An 18,614-nucleotide genomic window follows, 5' to 3' on the forward strand; every position below is an offset into this window, starting at 1 on the left:
TGCCATCTCTTCTGCAAGGCTCCTTATGTATGCTGTTGGAAACTGACAACGCCAATGCAATTGTTACCTTCTCTTTCCCAAACAGAAACCATTTACTAACATTCTCTGCAACCGTTCACTTAGCCAGGCTCAAACCCAGTTTACCACTCTGGTTGCCTTCCCAAGGCTGTCAATTTTATTTACAGGTCTATTGGGTAAAATTATGTCGTCCATTGCTGGAATTGGAATAAATCACATCATTCATTGTGGTTTAGCTGTTCCTCTGGTTATCTAGGCAAATAATTTATTTGCATGTAAAATATTTTAGAGTTTCATAGTATTCGAACGTTTGGATGATCTCAGAATGTTGGCAGATGACCGTGCAAAAGCAATTGTTGACATGGGCAAACGTGGCCTCTTATAATTAGTTACTGAGCTTGTTCAAACTAATCAACATAGCCTCAATTATATATTGTTGCTGATTTCTAGTTACCATCTGGCTGAAAGCCAGCCTCTCCCTTGGACTGATCAGAAATTCAGCGTTCTCAGTTTGCTCCCATCTCATCTTTTTCAGGTTCTGGAGAAACTGCAAGGACTGTCGGAGGAGAACAACTCCCTTTATCACCAGTGGGGGGTGAAAAAGGAGTGGCTGGAAAGAGTTTACCTAGAGCAGATCTTCTATCGGGACGCTGATAACATGGAGAAAATCTTGAACTCTCAGGAGGTGAGTGAACACTTAACCATCTCAAAGACACCCATCATGGGGGACCAGCTGAGTACAGATAAGATCAACATCCACAGGTATAGGCCGCTCATGGCTGGTAAAGAAATGTTGGGTCCTTGAAGAAGCAAAGGAGTGTTTATATTTTGGAGTCTCAGGCCCTTGTAGGACCCGATTTCCTGATTCAAGTGCAAATGGTAGTTTGCACCCAAATCAGAATTACCAATATTGCGCATATTTCACACTTTTTTCCTTACATAAATGTTGCCATTTAGTATCTGGCGAAATTGCTCAAGGAAAACAGATATATGCTGATTTTTGCAGCTCAGACCAGGCAAAATCATGCAATATATATATATTTTTTACAGTCCTCATTGCGCAATGCATAGGTAGAGTACATATGACAAGATTTTTTCCGCGTTAGGGGTGGGCCACTTCACCATGCTGTGCCGCCCTGGCCCTGCCCCGTGATACACGTCGTTCGGTTGGGGTTACACACGTGTGGGGGTATCCTATTGGCCGCTGGGCAAAATCATGCAGTATTACCTGGTTATCCACCCATTACTAGGTGTAGAATTCAGAATGGGAAATTAATACTGCACCTACTATATACTGAACCATATAGTCTTTGCTCAGTTCAGCATTACCTTCATAAAGTAAATTCCACTTATAAAGATGACCTGGGTTTTATATAGCAGTGCAGGATGTAGCAACTGATTGAGGTTCATTGCTTGAGCTACAAATGGATACATTATCTGAATAGGACACAGTGAAGGACTTGGGGCCAGATGTAGGTAATTCATATTTACCGACTCTTAAATACCGAATTTTACCGATTTGGTATTTAAGAGTCGGTAAATATGAAGGGGGGAGATGTAGGTATTACAGATTCTGTAAATAGCGAATCGTTAAGATTCGGTATTTACCGAATCTGTCAATACCGAATCGGTATTGCCCATTGATTCCTATGGGCCTTGCAGCCCATAGGAATCAATGGGCAATACCGATTCTGTAATTACAAAATCGGTAAATACCGATTTTAGCAAGGGTGCAGGGGGTGTCACTTTTACACCCTCTAGCACCCCAGAGACGGGCATGTGTGCCATGTGGCACACAGACATGCCCTAAGGGCATGTCTGTCTGTCACATGGCTAGGTGTGCATGCACACATGTGCATGCACACCTGGAATCGGTATTTTACCACCCAATTGGATTGGGTGGTAAAATACCGATTCTTAAAGCCCTGTGGCACTCTGACATGTGCCAGCTACATCTGCATTTACAGAATTGGTATTTTACTGAGTCTGTATTTACCGATTCGGTAATTTTACCGAATCGGTAAATACAGAATCGGTAAAATACCGATTCTGTAAATGCATGCCCTACATCTGAAAACCCTAATACCGGTCGGAAACGGCCAAAATCGTCCGTTTCCGACCGGTATTAGGGCTCCTACATCTGGCCCTAAGACGGTAGCAAAAATTCGTAACTGTGAAGAAGCTGGAAAGGCTAATTGCAGGATCTGGTTCAGGTATTTAGCACAATGCACTAGTGGATCTTTAATAGTCAAATGGCATTTATAGCTGGGTGACAATTGAGGTGCTTTAACACAATTATGAGGTGATCAGGTGCTGAAAGTGAGAATATGAAAAATTTGAGTATTGAGGGGCATTAGCTGACCTATAACTTTATCCAGGAGTTAGTTGATGGGTAAGTTGTGATAAAAATAATGACTGGCGTTCATTGATGAAACTGTGATGACACTCTGGAATTGAGTGCTGGGATGGTATTTATGTAAAGATAGAGTTGAGCCAAGAACTTAAGATGGGTAGACACGTACATATGTACCACACAAGAATGTAATATTAAAGGGATAGCGATAATAATTAAAAAGTCACTTAAAGCTACCCTAGAATCAGAAGAAGTAGATGGTAAGGGGAGATGGGCAATAGCGAGAGTAAAGATAGAAAATAACCCTTTCACAATAGCAGGATACTATGGACCTAATCTAGTTGATGCAGATCCTTTACGGAAACTTTACTCTCATCTACTACTAGCCACCACCCCAATAATTTTGGGAGGTGACTTTCATCTTATAATGGATCCCAATATTGATAGGTCCCCCCCGGGCAGGCAGGCAAACTTACCGAAAATGAGGGAGTGGATTAGCATATACAAAAGAGACTTAGAGCTGATAGACATTTGGAGAGAGAAAGGAGAAAAAACCCAGCCCTTTACATTGCACAACAAAAAAGTAGGGCACAGTTCGAGAATTGATTACTTCCTTATTGACCGAGATTTATCAGGGAGCGTAAAAAACCTAGTTCATCTCCCGGCCCATTTATCAGACCATTCTGCTGTCCAACTAACACTTCAGGTAAAGACAACAAAAATCCAAAGAAGATTTACGGTAGAAAGAGCCATACTACTAGATCAGCAAATTGTAAAGGAACTTGAATTAGAAACAGAAAACTTCTTCGAAAATAATAAAATTGGTACGACTAAACAGATCACTTGGGACACATATAAAGCTGTGCTAAGGGGAAAACTACTAAGTCTGGGAGCATATAAAAATAAAAAAATGAAGCAAGAGATAATAGATCTGGAAAAAAGCATCAACTCCTTGGACGCCCAATTAACAGTGGAACAAGACATAAGTAGGAAAAAGGAACTAGAAAGAAATAGACAAAGCCAGAAAGAAAAACTTGAAGACATCCTAGAAGATAGAGTGCGTACAAAGTGGAAGTCAAGCAAATTAACAAATCATGAATATGGTGAAGGCTGCGGAAAGTGGCTTGCGTGGAAACTAAAAACAGATCAAGCCAGGAATAAAGTAAGGAGTATACATCAATACGGTCAGGTGAACCTAAGTACAGACGAAAATATAATTAGACAAGAGTTCATGAAATTTTTTGCAGAGCTATATACGGAAGATACCAATCCTCAAGAAGGCCAGATTGATGAATACCTAGAAGCTATCCCATCTTTAGCTCTAACAGAGGAGGAAAAGGAAGAACTAAATAAAGAGATCCTAATAAGCGAGGTAAAGGAGGTAATCAGAAGTTTAAAAAAAGGTAAGGCAGCAGGCCCTGACGCTCTACCAAATGAACTTTATATGGTATTAAGAGACACTCTGTCACCATATATCACAGAGTTGGTGAACCTGACCCTTAAACAACAAAACAAAATACCCGACTCCTGGAATGACGCAATAATAACCATCATTCTAAAACCTGGCAAGGACCCTAACAGATGTGAGTCATACCGACCTATATCGCTGCTCAATGCAGATTACAAAATCTTCACAAAAATTATGGCAGCCCGGTTAGGAAGAGTAATGGCCCAACTCATAAACCTGGACCAAAAAGGATTTATTAAAGGGAGACAACTGCATAAAATTACTCACGAACTCCTGAGCACCATTGACATAGCCACGCAAGAGAAAATTCCTCTTACAATACTTACCGTCGATGCCGCCAAGGCTTTCGACAGAGTCAATTGGTCCTTTCTTGAAAAAGTTATGACTAAAAACAACATAGGTCAACCATTCATGCATGTCGTAAAGGAAATTTACAAGACACCGAGGTCGAAAATCCAAGTCAATGGCAGTCTTACAGAGGATGTGATCATAGAATGAGGAACCAGGCAGGGATGCCCTCTCTCGCCTCTGCTTTTTAACTTATATATTGAGCCGCTGGCAAACAAATTAAGGAATACTAAAGAAATAACCCCGTTCATGTATCAAGCATGGGAAAAAAAGATCGCACTGTATGCAGACGACTTGATGATTTTTACGAATAATTATGTTAGCTCTAAGTCAGCCATAGAAGTGATCATAAGTACGTTTGGGAAGGTCTCAGGCTACCTGGTAAATCACTCTAAAACAGAAATAATTACCTGGAACACACAGTTTAAAAATTCAAACATCAAGAAGGAAATAAAGAGGGGCGTGGCCAAGAGCCAACGAAGATGGCTGCCTAGTCACCGAGCTCTGCCGGGGCGACTGCTGTCCCCATAAAATCCGCCAGCCTGATCCCTGCAGTGGCGCCTGAACCCAAGCGCACCTGTCCCCTCGGGTGTAGCGCTGCCTTTCTGGGCCTGGAACGGAGTCCGAGCTCCAAACAGGGACGGAGCACCGACGCCTCGCTCGCGGCGGCTGCACCGGGATCGCGCCTTGTAGACCGGGGCCGGCGCCGCCAAAATTGAGGCCCCGGATCGCGGCCTACCTCGCGGCCGCCGGACAGACCAGCCCTCGCATCCCGGAGGAGGGCGCCGCCGGGCTGGACAGAAGGGAGAGCCGGCGGACGGATTGCCGGGGCGCCGAGGACCCCCTGCTCCCTCGCTCGCGGCCGGCGCCCGTACTGAGGTAAGCGCCTGGGCTGTGGCAGGAGCGGGGTGTGATCCCTGGGCGCCGGCGCTTCGGCCATAGCGGCTGGCCCGTGATCGCGCATTGGAACCCAGGGCCGGCGCAGCCAAACTTGAGGCCCCGGCTTGCGGCCTACCTCGAGGCCGCCTGGGGGACCAGCCTTAGCATCTCGGAGGAGGGCGACGCCGGGCTGGGCGGGAGTGGTCCCCTGTGCCTGCCGGGACGAGGTGGAGGAGTGCCCGAAAGACCTGGGAGCTGGCGCAGACCTGCGGCGAGGCCCGGGATCGACCACCGGGGCTACGAGAGCCCCCTGCAACTCCTTTGCTCGCGGCCGGCGCCTGTGCTGAAGTGAGCGCCTGGGCTGCTGCAGCCTCTGAACACCAAGCGGAGGAGCTGCTGCCTTCGAATATTCTGGCCGGCCTGTGAGAACCACCGAGGGACGTCCTGAGGAGCGCAGACCGTCGTGGGCGTGCTGTGGCTCGCTGAGGTGCGGGGCCTGCTCCCGTGACCAGCGGCGCGGGCCTGACCGGCGAGTGGACACCTACCTGCCCTGAGAATCCTCCGCATCACATGACTGCTCGCCCCCCGGCCTGAGCCGAATTGCCGCAAAGGGGGGTGCGAACTTATCGGCCACAGAACAGTGTTGTGGGACCGCGGGCGTTGGAGCTAACGCTAAAGATGAGGCCCAAGTCGGGGCTTCCGTCCCAAACAAACAAACTTGACAAGTACGCGGTGGCGACTGGCCCTGCACAGTCCGGAGCGTAAAGAGGGGGTGCCAAGGGCGTGGAGGAGCCCTCACTGACCTCTCTAATGGCCGCCATACAAACACTGGGCACCACGCTCGAATCGAAAATGGACTAAATCACGATTGAGGTAAACCTGCTGCGCACTGACCTCGGCAAGACCACTGAGAGGTCCAAGACCAATGAAGCGGACATCGGGGAACTCCGGGCCTCCTCGAAAGATTGGAAGGGAGGGTAAATGAACTTGTCCACCAACACCGCCTCATGACCATGCGGCTCGAAGACCAGGAGGGAAGGGCCAGACGAAGCAATATACGTGTCGTAGGTGTGCCGGAGGATTCAGAGACGCACAGTACGGAGCTGTTCCTAGAAGACCTTATCCTCAACCACCTGCGACCCAAGAGACTCTCTAAGTTCTTCACTATTGAGCAAGCCCACCGGGCCCTGGTCCCCAAGCCTAAACCTGGCTGCCCACCGCAAACAATAATTGCCAAGGTCCTAAACTACCGAGACCGCGACACCATCCTCCAGGCTGCCAGGCAACAGGGTGACCTGCAGTACGAGGGTACCACGATCCGATTCTTCCCAGACTTTACAATGCAGGTACAACAAGATCGACGTTCATATATGGGGGTAAAAGCGGCACTCCGAGAACGTGGTATCAAGTACATGATGTTCTACCCCGCGAAACTCAAGGTCATATCCGGGGGCAAGTCAAGATTCTTCACCTCACCGGAGGCGGTCCAGGAATGGATCGACAGTCTGGCGCCTGAAGCGCCAGCCACAGAGAACCGTGCAAACATAACAATGATGGACAGAATGTGGATCAATGTCACACATTCACCCCAGTCCAAAGATCTGGGCCCAAATCCATCGTTTTTCCACTCCACACCACCCTGGGTTAGACAATGGCGATATGCAAATCAGCGCTGACCCTGTGCCCCATGGGAACAGTTCAGTCCGAACTACAAAAGCCATGTCCTTCCCAGAACGGAAACAAGCATCCGAGGACCGGCCCGGTTTCGAGGTAACACCTCTCATCAGCCCGGCTAGCTTGATTCCAGTGGTGTGGAGTGCCTGGGACTCACGTCTGAGCATCCCCAGTACACTTAGAACGGTACCTGCAAACATAACAATGATGGACAGAATGTGGATCAATGTCACACATTCACCCCAGTCCAAAGATCTGGGCCCAAATCCATTGTTTTTCCACTCCACACCACCCTGGGTTAGACAATGGCGATATGCAAATCAGCGCTGACCCTGTGCCCCATGGGAACAGTCCAGTCCGAACTACAAAAGCCATGTCCTTCCCAGAACGGAAACAAGCATCCGAGGACCGGCCCGGTTTCGAGGTAACACCTCTCATCAGCCCGGCTAGCTTGATTCCAGTGGTGTGGAGTGCCTGGGACTCACGTCTGAGCATCCCCAGTACACTTAGAGCGGTACCTGCAAACATAACAATGATGGACAGAATGTGGATCAATGTCACACATTCACCCCAGTCCAAAGATCTGGGCCCAAATCCATCGTTTTTCCACTCCACACCACCCTGGGTTAGACAATGGCGATATGCAAATCAGCGCTGACCCTGTGCCCCATGGGAACAGTCCAGTCCGAACTACAAAAGCCATGTCCTTCCCAGAACGGAAGCAAGCATCCGAGGACCGGCCCGGTTTCGAGGTAACACCTCTCATCAGCCCGGCTAGCTTGATTCCAGTGGTGTGGAGTGCCTGGGACTCACGTCTGAGCATCCCCAGTACACTTAGAGCGGTACCTGCAAACATAACAATGATGGACAGAATGTGGATCAATGTCACACATTCACCCCAGTCCAAAGATCTGGGCCCAAATCCATCGTTTTTCCACTCCACACCACCCTGGGTTAGACAATGGCGATATGCAAATCAGCGCTGACCCTGTGCCCCATGGGAACAGTCCAGTCCGAACTACAAAAGCCATGTCCTTCCCAGAACGGAAACAAGCATCCGAGGACCGGCCCGGTTTCGAGGTAACACCTCTCATCAGCCCGGCTAGCTTGATTCCAGTGGTGTGGAGTGCCTGGGACTCACGTCTGAGCATCCCCAGTACACTTAGAGCGGTACCTGCAAACATAACAATGATGGACAGAATGTGGATCAATGTCACACATTCACCCCAGTCCAAAGATCTGGGCCCAAATCCATCGGTTTTCCACTCCACACCACCCTGGGTTAGACAATGGCGATATGCAAATCAGCGCTGACCCTGTGCCCCATGGGAACAGTCCAGTCCGAACTACAAAAGCCATGACCTTCCCAAAACGGAAACAAGCATCCGAGGACCGGACCGGTTTCGAGGTAACACCTCTCATCAGCCCGGCTAGCTTGATTCCAGTGGTGTGGAGTGCCTGGGACTCACGTCTGAGCATCCCCAGTACACTTAGAGCGGTACCTGCAAACATAACAATGATGGACAGAATGTGGATCAATGTCACACATTCACCCCAGTCCAAAGATCTGGGCCCAAATCCATCGTTTTTCCACTCCACACCACCCTGGGTTAGACAATGGCGATATGCAAATCAGCGCTGACCCTGTGCCCCATGGGAACAGTCCAGTCCGAACTACAAAAGCCATGTCCTTCCCAGAACGGAAACAAGCATCCGAGGACCGGCCCGGTTTCGAGGTAACACCTCTCATCAGCCCGGCTAGCTTGATTCCAGTGGTGTGGAGTGCCTGGGACTCACGTCTGAGCATCCCCAGTACACTTAGAGCGGTACCTGCAAACATAACAATGATGGACAGAATGTGGATCAATGTCACACATTCACCCCAGTCCAAAGATCTGGGCCCAAATCCATCGTTTTTCCACTCCACACCACCCTGGGTTAGACAATGGCGGTATGCAAATCAGCGCTGACCCTGTGCCCCATGGGAACAGTCCAGTCCGAACTACAAAAGCCATGTCCTTCCCAGAACGGAAACAAGCATCCGAGGACCGGCCCGGTTTCGAGGTAACACCTCTCATCAGCCCGGCTAGCTTGATTCCAGTGGTGTGGAGTGCCTGGGACTCACGTCTGAGCATCCCCAGTACACTTAGAGCGGTACCTGCAAACATAACAATGATGGACAGAATGTGGATCAATGTCACACATTCACCCCAGTCCAAAGATCTGGGCCCAAATCCATCGTTTTTCCACTTCACACCACCCTGGGTTAGACAATGGCGATATGCAAATCAGCGCTGACCCTGTGCCCCATGGGAACAGTCCAGTCCGAACTACAAAAGCCATGTCCTTCCCAGAACGGAAACAAGCATCCGAGGACCGGCCCGGTTTCGAGGTAACACCTCTCATCAGCCCGGCTAGCTTGATTCCAGTGGTGTGGAGTGCCTGGGACTCACGTCTGAGCATCCCAGTACACTTAGAGCGGTACCTGCAAACATAACAATGATGGACAGAATGTGGATCAATGTCACACATTCACCCCAGTCCAAAGATCTGGGCCCAAATCCATCGTTTTTCCACTCCACACCACCCTGGGTTAGACAATGGCGATATGCAAATCAGCGCTGACCCTGTGCCCCATGGGAACAGTCGAGGTAACGATGGATTTGGGCCCAGATCTTTGGACTGGGGTGAATGTGTGACATTGATCCACATTCTGTCCATCATTGTTGTGTTTGCAGTTACCGCTCTAAGTGTACTGGGGATGCTCAGACGTGAGTCCCAGGCACTCCACACCACTGGAATCAAGCTAGCCGGGCTGAAGAGAGGTGTTACCTCGAAACCGGGCCGGTCCTCGGATGCTTGTTTCCGTTCTGGGAAGGACATGGCTTTTGTAGTTCGGACTGGACTGTTCCCTTGGGGCACAGGGTCAGCGCTGATTTGCATATCGCCATTGTCTAACCCAGGGTGGTGTGGAGTGGAAAAACGATGGATTTGGGCCCAGATCTTTGGACTGGGGTGAATGTGTGACATTGATCCACATTCTGTCCATCATTGTTGTGTTTGCAGTTACCGCTCTAAGTGTACTGGGGATGCTCAGACGTGAGTCCCAGGCACTCCACACCACTGGAATCAAGCTAGCCGGGCTGAAGAGAGGTGTTACCTCGAAACCGGGCCGGTCCTCGGATGCTTGTTTCCGTTCTGGGAAGGACATGGCTTTTGTAGTTCGGACTGTACTGTTCCCATGGGGCACAGGGTCAGCGCTGATTTGCATATCGCCATTGTCTAACCCAGGGTGGCGTGGAGTGGAAAAACGATGGATTTGGGCCCAGATCTTTGGACTGGGGTGAATGTGTGACATTGATCCACATTCTGTCCATCATTGTTGTGTTTACAGAGAACCGTGGCAACTGGAGGCAACCGGGAGCATCATCCCCAGGGTCAGCGATGGGAAATCCAGCGGATGCCGAAAGGAGTCAGCGGTCATGGTGATAAAGATCAATCTACAATGGTCAGGCAATTTCAGTAGTGGTTTCCTAAGTTAGATTTGCCCGGCGTAAAAACGCCTCTGATACCATATGAAGTTATTCAATAAAGAGGCAGGCGCTGGAGACTGGAAGACAGGAAACAAGTTTTATTCCGGCGGAGTAGAACACGTCAGATCGGACAACAAGGTATCGTCTCGAGGTGCTCTCTCAACCTCTCTGAGACCTGGTCTTTTATACACTGGTTCAAGACATGTGAACGTCCTTTATTACAACAGGGACATTGTAGAGCATGAGAATGACATCAGAACGATATCCCTGTCACCCCCCCCAGTTCCAGCCCATTCCAACACATGACAACAGTAGAGACCCTTTCCCCTCATATGTTTGGGAGGGGCTATCACGCAGCTGAGTGTTCTGCCGATCTCTCTGGAATGTGTGCGCCTGATCGAATCTCTGGGGGTGGAGGGTTGTGATCAATAGCGGCTTCTTTCAGGAAAGGTGAGTGCATACAGTAATGGGCAATAAACTGTATCCTCGGGCTAGAGGATGACCAGCGGTCCGTGCTGACGTTCAGGCTCAGAGGAAGGGGTCATCAAAGGAGGGGTATTCATGGACGGAGAGGAGGTGTAGGTCAGGCGCGGGATGCGATTCCTTGGGACAGAGTCATGGGAGGGGAGGGCTCATGACTTGTGCATGAGAGAGCGGGGGTAGTCAGGGTGCATGGGGGACGCTTGCAGGGTCAAGGAAGTGCGCTGATGAGTGATCGTGAACAGGGAGACCATGGTACCTAAAATGGCTGCCGTGTATGCTCGTACATGGGTCTGCAAGATGGCGTAGATGATGTTCAATACACGAACTAAAATTCCACAGTCCTCCCTTTAACATGTCTCGCCAGCTTGTCAGTTCGGATCAATCCCCATGAGACCACGCACCTCTACCTCGTATAGGGGACTCATGTGCTCAGGTTTAAAGTTCAAAGTCTTTGGGCACATACAGTTGGAAATGAGTGCACATAAAGGTGGTAAACATTGAATACCTAAACAACACCCACATAGTATCATGATTGGTATTAGCAAAAACGTGAACAGTCTCCATCCCCAGTTCTTTAAAGTGTCCCAGAACCAGCCTCCAAGCGACCATCCTTCCTGTTCCTGGTGAACCTCCGAGGACAGTCTGTGGAGGTGTTCGATTGCTTTGTAGACTGAAGGTGAGTTATCTGGCACGTAGGTGCAACAGCTGGAGCCGATGATGCGGCATGCACCTCCACGGTCGGCCAGAACCACATCTAGGACAAGACGGTTTTGAAGAGCCACCAGGCGGACGGCCTGAAGCTCAGCCGTGTTGTTGGCGAGGGCGCCAGCGGTGATGTTAATAGTTGTTTCTAATGCCTGAGTCAGGTGTCGGATAGCGCGGCTATTTGCCATTGGTCCCCACAGAGGAACAAGTCCCTTTGCTGCATCCAGGAACTGTGCTCCGGTGGAGTCGGCTTGTTCAACATCTCCAGCGCGCTTTTGCCGGTGGTGGTTGGCTGGAGCCACATACGTGGGAGGAAGAATGAAGGCGATGTAGCACGTACCCTTCCAGCCTTTTGGGAGCCACGTGTAAGCTTTGGTGCCACAAACAAAGTACATATTCGGGGAAGCAACAAAGGAGGGGGGGTCAGCTGAGGCCAATGTTTTGGTGATGCGGCAAGAACTGTGACCCACCAGTTGCGTTCCTTGTCCTTCGAGGCATACGAATCCTGTGACATTGATGACAGACAGGGCCGCAGTCAGAGTGGCAGCCGTTTGTTTGCGCAGGTGGGAGAAGGTGGATCTGGCTGGATTGTGGAGCACCTGCATTTCGACCCTTTCTTTGGCAGGGATGTTCGTAAGGAAGGTTGAACCTGAAATTGCGGGACAAAAGGGCTTTCCTGTGTTGTTCGGCCAGAACCCATAGTAGAAGTGCGACACTGTCTGACCAGAAGTGGCGTTGTCCTTGTGGCTTTCTTGCATGAGGATCAACCAGGCGAGGCAGGAGCCGTGGACTGAGAAAGGTGAAGGAATAAAGGGGATGGAGTGTCCGGTAGCATGTGGGAGCAACCCACACATCCAGCAGTTGGTGGCATTTGCAGCAAGGTTGTGCTGGTGCAACAGTTGTACAAAGGAATTGTTCCAGAATTCCCTACGCCTTTCTCGAAGCTGAGGTGAAAGGGTGATCAGGTGGTGCTCTTTCACGGTGGTCGGCTGGACAGTGGTCGGCAACATTTGGTGAGCGGGCGTGCTTTCCTCCAGGATCCAGAAGGAAGTCATGAGGAGGAGGCAAAAGAGGAAGACAATGAAGAAAGCGATTGTCTTTGGTTTGTGCAAATTGTCAGTTTTTGGATTCCTATAGTGGGTATTTCCTGTTGCTTTCGACGTCTTCTTATCTGGCGCTTCCATCATCTTCTTATCTGGCGCTTCCATCATCTTCATCTTCAAGGTGCTCGGTAGTGGGCAGAACCACAGACTTAGTTTAGCTTCTCTCCAGGTAACCCTTGGTTGCTTTGGGTCACTGTTCTGAGATTTTTAACTTAGTCAGTGGCCTACTTAGCCGAAGCTCCCTCCTTTCGACGCAGGAAATACCCTTCTCGAGATGGCACAGTAGGATCAGAGTGTTTTGCAAGTTCAAGTGCCTCGGTATCAGGATAGCAGTTCAGTGAAGGTCGGTCTTTGTTCAGGAGCTCTTCTTGGGTGCTGACGTTGTCTGTCGTGGCCAGGGTCGAGGAAATCTTTTTGCAGTGATGGGCGTGCAGCCAGTGCTTCTTACCCTCCACTCGAAGAGCCGTCCGAGTGGTGATCAGTACTTGCCAGGGGCCCGTCCACCGGGGTTCCAGACTCTTTGCTCGTTGAAAGTTCCGGATCAAAATATAGTCGCCCGGTTGGATATCGTGACCGGGACCCCTGGAAGCATCGGGGATGGCTTGCTGCACCTGTTGATGAATGACAGACAACGTTTTAGTTAACTTGTACAAATAATCTGACAGCAGGACGTCGGGGACGTCATGAATGGAGGTTGGTTTGGGGGCAGTCCAGAGGTTCATAGGCCACCCAAACACAACTTCGTAGGGGGTCAAGTGGTGCTTAGTGGGGGTGGAGCGCATCGATAGTAATGCCAGTGGAAGGGCATCTGGCCACTTAAGTCCTGTGGTGGCCACTATTTTTGACAGTTTCAGTTTCAGTGTGGCGTTGTGTCGTTCAACCAGGCCAGCGGATTGGGGGTGGAAGACCGCATGGAACCTTTGTTTGACCCCTAACCCCTTCAGGATAAGTTGGATAACTTCAGCTATGAAGTGGGGGCCATTGTCGCTCCATAAAATTCGACAAAGGCCATAGCGAGGGAAAAACTCCTTCAATAGTACTTTGGCAGTAGTCATGGCAGTGTTATCACGGGTCGGATAGGCTTCCACCCATTTGCTGAAGGCACATACAATGACTAATACGTACTTCAAGCCTTGGCACCTCTCTAGCTGGATGTAATCCATCTGGAGGACCTCAAAGGGGTGGTCGGGGATCCCAAACCCTCCCCGGGGTACTACAGTTCCTTTCCCGGGGTTGTGTTGTAAGCAGATAGGGCACTGTTGGACTAGGCGTTTGGCTGAGTCGGGGATCTTGCCGTTATGCCAGACTTTGGAAATGAGTTCGATCATGGGGGCAGAACCTATGTGAGCAGGGGAATGTGCCATTGTCAGTATGGGAATCAAGTATGCATCAGGCAGCAACCATTTGTTTGTGTCCTTTGTTCGCCAGCAGCCTTCATCGTCCCTTTGACCCACCCGTGCCCACTCAGTCAGTTCGTGTGGTGTGCTGGTCGATTGGATATCCCTGATCGTTTCCCTAGCGTTCGTCCATTTTTCTGCTTGTGACCTGGTCACATACATGCGTGACGTGGCCCTATTCTCAGCTGTGGTTCGGGCAGTGATGTCGGCTAGTGCGTTTCCCTGTCCGACTAAATCTGTCACCTTCTTGTGTGCCTGACATTTGATCACTGCTAATCGTGTGGGGAGAAGGACTGCTTCAATCAGGGCGGAGACTAAATCTCCGTGAAGGATGGGTGTACCATGGGACGTCAGGAATCCCCTTTCCCTCCACAGGATCCCAAAATGATGAACTACCCCGAAGGCGTACTGGCTGTCTGTGTAAATGTTCGCCGTGGTTCCTGCTGCTATGATACATGCTCGTGTGAGGGCAATTAGTTCTGCTGCCTGTGCGGATCGTTGTGTGATGCAAGCTGTTTCAACTACTGTTCGAGCAGTTGTTACCGCATAGGCAGCAGAAGTGGTGCCGTCTGGGAGTTTGATGCAAGAGCCATCTACCCATAGTTCTCCGTCAGGGTCTGTGAAAGCAATGTCTCGGAGGTCAATTCTACTCCTAGTCTGCTCGTCCGTGAGGGTCACACAGTCGTGTATAGGGGGCACATCGGGGTCATTTTCGGGCAAGGGCAACAGTGTAGCAGGATTCAATGTCGTGCATCTCTTCAGGGTGATGTGGGGCGCAAGTAAAGTCAATTCGTATCCTGTCAGTCGTGCACTAGTCAGGTGTTGAGTCTTTGTCTGGTTCAAAAGCGTGTCAACTGCATGGGGTACTAATACTGTGAGAGTGTTCGAAAGTACAATTCCCTCACTCTGTCGGATAGAGACAGCAGCAGCAGCTACTGCTCGAAGGCAGACTGGTAGAGCTCTGGCGACTGGATCAAGAGTGGCAGAGAAGTAGGCACAAGGGCGCTGTTTGGCGCCGATGGGCTGAATTAGAACAGACAATGCGCATCCCTCCCTTTCGTGAGTGAAGAGGGAGAAGGGCTTGGAGTAATCTGGTGTTCCTAGAACGGGTGCCGAGCAAAGGGCATCTCGCAACTCCTTAAAGGATGCTTGGCATTCGGGGGTCCATGGGAGTGGGAACGGAACATCTTTGGCCAACAGGGAAAGTAGGGGTTTTATAATGAGACTGAAATTTGGTAGCCATTGTCGGCAGAAAGAAGTAAGGCCTACTAATGAACGGACTTGCTTCTGTGTTTTTGGAATAGGGGTGTCTAGGATGGTTTGGATTCTGTCGGGTGTAAGTTTTCTCCCTTCTTTGGACAGGAGATGACCTAGATATGTTACTTGGGACTGACAGAACTGCAGTTTCTTTTTGGAGACTTTGTGGCCATTCTCCGCGAGAAAGTGCAAGAGTTGGATAGTGGCTGTGATTGCAAGTGGAGTGGTGTCGGCAGCCAAAAGGATATCGTCGACATATTGGATCAACACTACTCCATCTGGTAGCTGGACAGCGTCCAACTGCCTTTTCAGGGCTTGGCTGTAAATGCTGGGACTTTCAGTGTAGCCCTGGGGAGCTCTACAAAATCGGTATGAACGGTTTTTTAAAGTGAAGCCGAAGAGATAACGGCTGTCTGGATGGATGGGGATAGAGAAAAATGCATTTTTAAGATCTATAACGGTGAAGATGGTGGCAGTGGACGGGATGAGGGTCAGAATGGTGGCGATGTCTGAGACTACGGGGTACTGTGGCACCACCACTTTGTTGACTTCTCGTAGGTCGATGATTTCTCATCCCCCTCACCTTGCTTCTTAACAATGGGTAGGATAGGACTATTGCAGACATTACTAACCACTTCCTCTACCACTCCTGCATCTACCAAGGACTGAATAATCGCTACCAATGCCTTCTCGCCTTCGGGCGATATCCGGTACTGTGGGAGTTTCGGGAGTATTGCATCTGGTCGAACAGTTATGTGTACAGGATCGATCATCATTCGTCCTACATCCGAGTCGTTTCTGGCCCATAGGTGCAGGGGTAGCGAGTCGAGCAAGGATAGGTCAGCATCGGTTATGGCGTACATATGTCGTGCGGGGTAGGGTCTGGACATGCTCGGGTTGTCGTACAGGATGACTCGGACTCCGTCCGGGGAACACCTAATAGTAGCTCGGAAATGTTTCAGTAAATCAATACCCATAATAGCGTCAGGGGAGTTGGAGGAGAGCAGAAACGTCGTGTCAGTGGGATTGTTTCCTAGGTCAAAGGAGATAGGTACAGACAGGGGATTAGTGGAGGGCGTCCCATCGAAACCTATCGAGGTGATGTGTGAGCCAGACAAGGGGGCCCTTGGAATCAGTCGTTTTGATAACACACTACGTGTCGCTCCAGTGTCTACCAAAAATGGAGACTTTGTACCCAGGACCTTAGCAGTGACATAAGGACCTTGCTGGTCAACACAGAGCTCGACTGGATCCCTCCCTTGCCCCTGGCAGTCCTATGCAGAGTCGTGATCATTGTAGCCATCGGACTGTTGGCACTGATTCTGTCGGGGGCGGTCAAATGTGTTTGATCTACCAGATCGGTCATTGGTGGTGTCGTGAGTCTGTCCTTGTCCCTGCCCTCCAGTTTTGGGACCATTTGTCATGTCCCTTGTCTCTTTATTTTTAATCAGTTCCCTAAGGGCTAGGCATTGAGACTTCCAATGTCCAAATTCTTTACAAAATGCACATTGGTTCTCATCAAGGTCGGTTCGTGGAGCGCCAGGGGTGGGGTTGCGGTCTCTAGGGGCCGAATTCCTAGGGGCATTTGACTGGTAGTTCCCCCTATACCGTTCCCTCCCTGTGGTCACTCCCTGTAGTTGTGCAATCATTACTCGTTCCTTAAGGTCCTTTTTCTTTTTCTCAGTTGCCCTTTCGTTCTCATTCTTTTGGTGTTCGTAATACTGAGCCATCTGAAGGATAGCTGCAGGTTTAGAGGCTCCCCAACTACTTTCGCTAGTCTGTAACTTTTGGGAGACCTCTTGCGATAGCCCCTTTACGTAGTTCTGCACGAATAGGTGTTGTCCGGTTGCGGTGGTCATGTCTTGGCCACTGTAGTCGGAGAACACTGTTTCAAATCGTGAGAAGTATTCTGATACGTCCTCCTGAGGTTTCTGGCGGCAGGCCGTGACTATCGACCAGTCTACCTTCTTTTCTGGGATCAACGTTTTCAGCTTCTGCACTATTTTGTCAGGGAGTTCCAATATGTCTTTTACAGGTTTCTGTCCGGGCTCTCGCTGCCTATCTAGTTCATCGAGTTTTGTCCAGGTGTGTCCGAACAGATCTGTGTGGTCGGCTCTCCGGATTTGCTTCCACACATCAGCCGGCAGACACAACCCGAAAAACAAATCCATGTCCGCTAGAGTCATTATGGTTGAGCCCAAGGCTGTGCCTAATTCGGTATAGAATGCTGTAGGGTTCTTTCTTAAGTCGGGCAGGGTTTGTCTAAAAGTTAAGATATCTTGCCGATCCCATGGTTGGTAAACCCAGTTGTACACAACCCTCCCTTTGGCATCTGCATGGTTGATATCATCGTTTGTTCCCTGACCTCTTGGGGAAACCCAATAGGGGGCAGCTTCTCTGATAGGCATCATGGTGTTGGCTGCTTCTAGTGAGTGTTCAATCGTCTCAGGGACTGTGATCTTGACCTCTGGTTTCTGTTCCGCGAGGTGGCGGAAGACCTCAAGCGTTTGCATGAAGAGGTCCGTCACATCACTTTCAGCCCCATCTCCGACATCAACCCTTCTATCTAGAGTCGTCAATTTAGCAGGACCTTTAGTCTGGTACCTATCCTCATACGCGTTCAGGGTGTGGTAGCTGAACCGTAAAATAAAATGCCGTCTGTGACTACCGGCATGTGAGTTGTGCATATTCATCGTATATTCTTCACTCTCCTTCCGTTCTACCAGGGTTTTTGCTATCTGGTCGATTCCATCCCGCTCATCTTTGCTCAACCTATTTGGTCTGGCTGTTAACTGTTTGCCAGTCTCAAGTTCATCTGGTGTTGTTACCAATGTGGCTGGTGCGAAGGCCGTAAGAGTCGGGGCACTAGCGCTAGGGTTACCCTCGACCGCACTCTGGACTGGTGAGTGTTGTGCTAGAGGCTGGCAGGGAGCATAAGGAGGAGGCATGTAGATCATTGGAGGACCGAGCAGTAACTCGTCATTTGCTCGCTGTTTGGAGGGAATCTCCGGGTAGAGCGTAGAGGTGGTTCTGACAGGGCATTGGCCTGTCAGTCCCGATTCTTGCATTTGTTTAACTTCCTCTCTTCTTCTTATTTCTTCATCTAGTTCTTTTGCGGCCAGATGGGCTGCTTTTCGTAATTCTTTCACTGTTTTTGCTTCCTCTTTTTTCCTGCGATGCTCTGCTTCTTTGCGCCACATGCCGATACTATCGAGCATAGTGGATGTTACCTTATTTATTTTTACAGCTGCTTCTAGTGTTTTTATTTTATTTTCATCAAAAGAACCTATCAGTGGCCACTGGTTTTTAGGATCCCTTTTTGTATATTTATGCCATAACTTACTATAAGCTATAGCGACTAGTCCTTGCTTAGTAAACATGTCCTTATTAGGGGTG

General features: G+C 49.7%; 1 protein-coding gene across 2 annotated transcripts in view; it reads left to right on the forward strand.

The window, feature by feature from the left end:
* SPTBN5 (spectrin beta, non-erythrocytic 5) overlaps positions 1-18,614 on the forward strand; it is a 2,054,098-nt gene that overhangs the window by 946,820 nt on the left and 1,088,664 nt on the right. For both annotated transcript variants that reach the window (XM_078659643.1, XM_078659644.1), the window contains exon 36: positions 554-703. In XM_078659643.1, the coding sequence (XP_078515769.1) occupies positions 554-703 (150 nt within the window). The remainder of the gene's footprint in view (positions 1-553; positions 704-18,614) is intronic.

This window comes from Lissotriton helveticus, chromosome 9, assembly GCF_964261635.1.
Source record: "Lissotriton helveticus chromosome 9, aLisHel1.1, whole genome shotgun sequence".
NCBI lineage: Eukaryota > Metazoa > Chordata > Amphibia > Caudata > Salamandridae > Lissotriton > Lissotriton helveticus.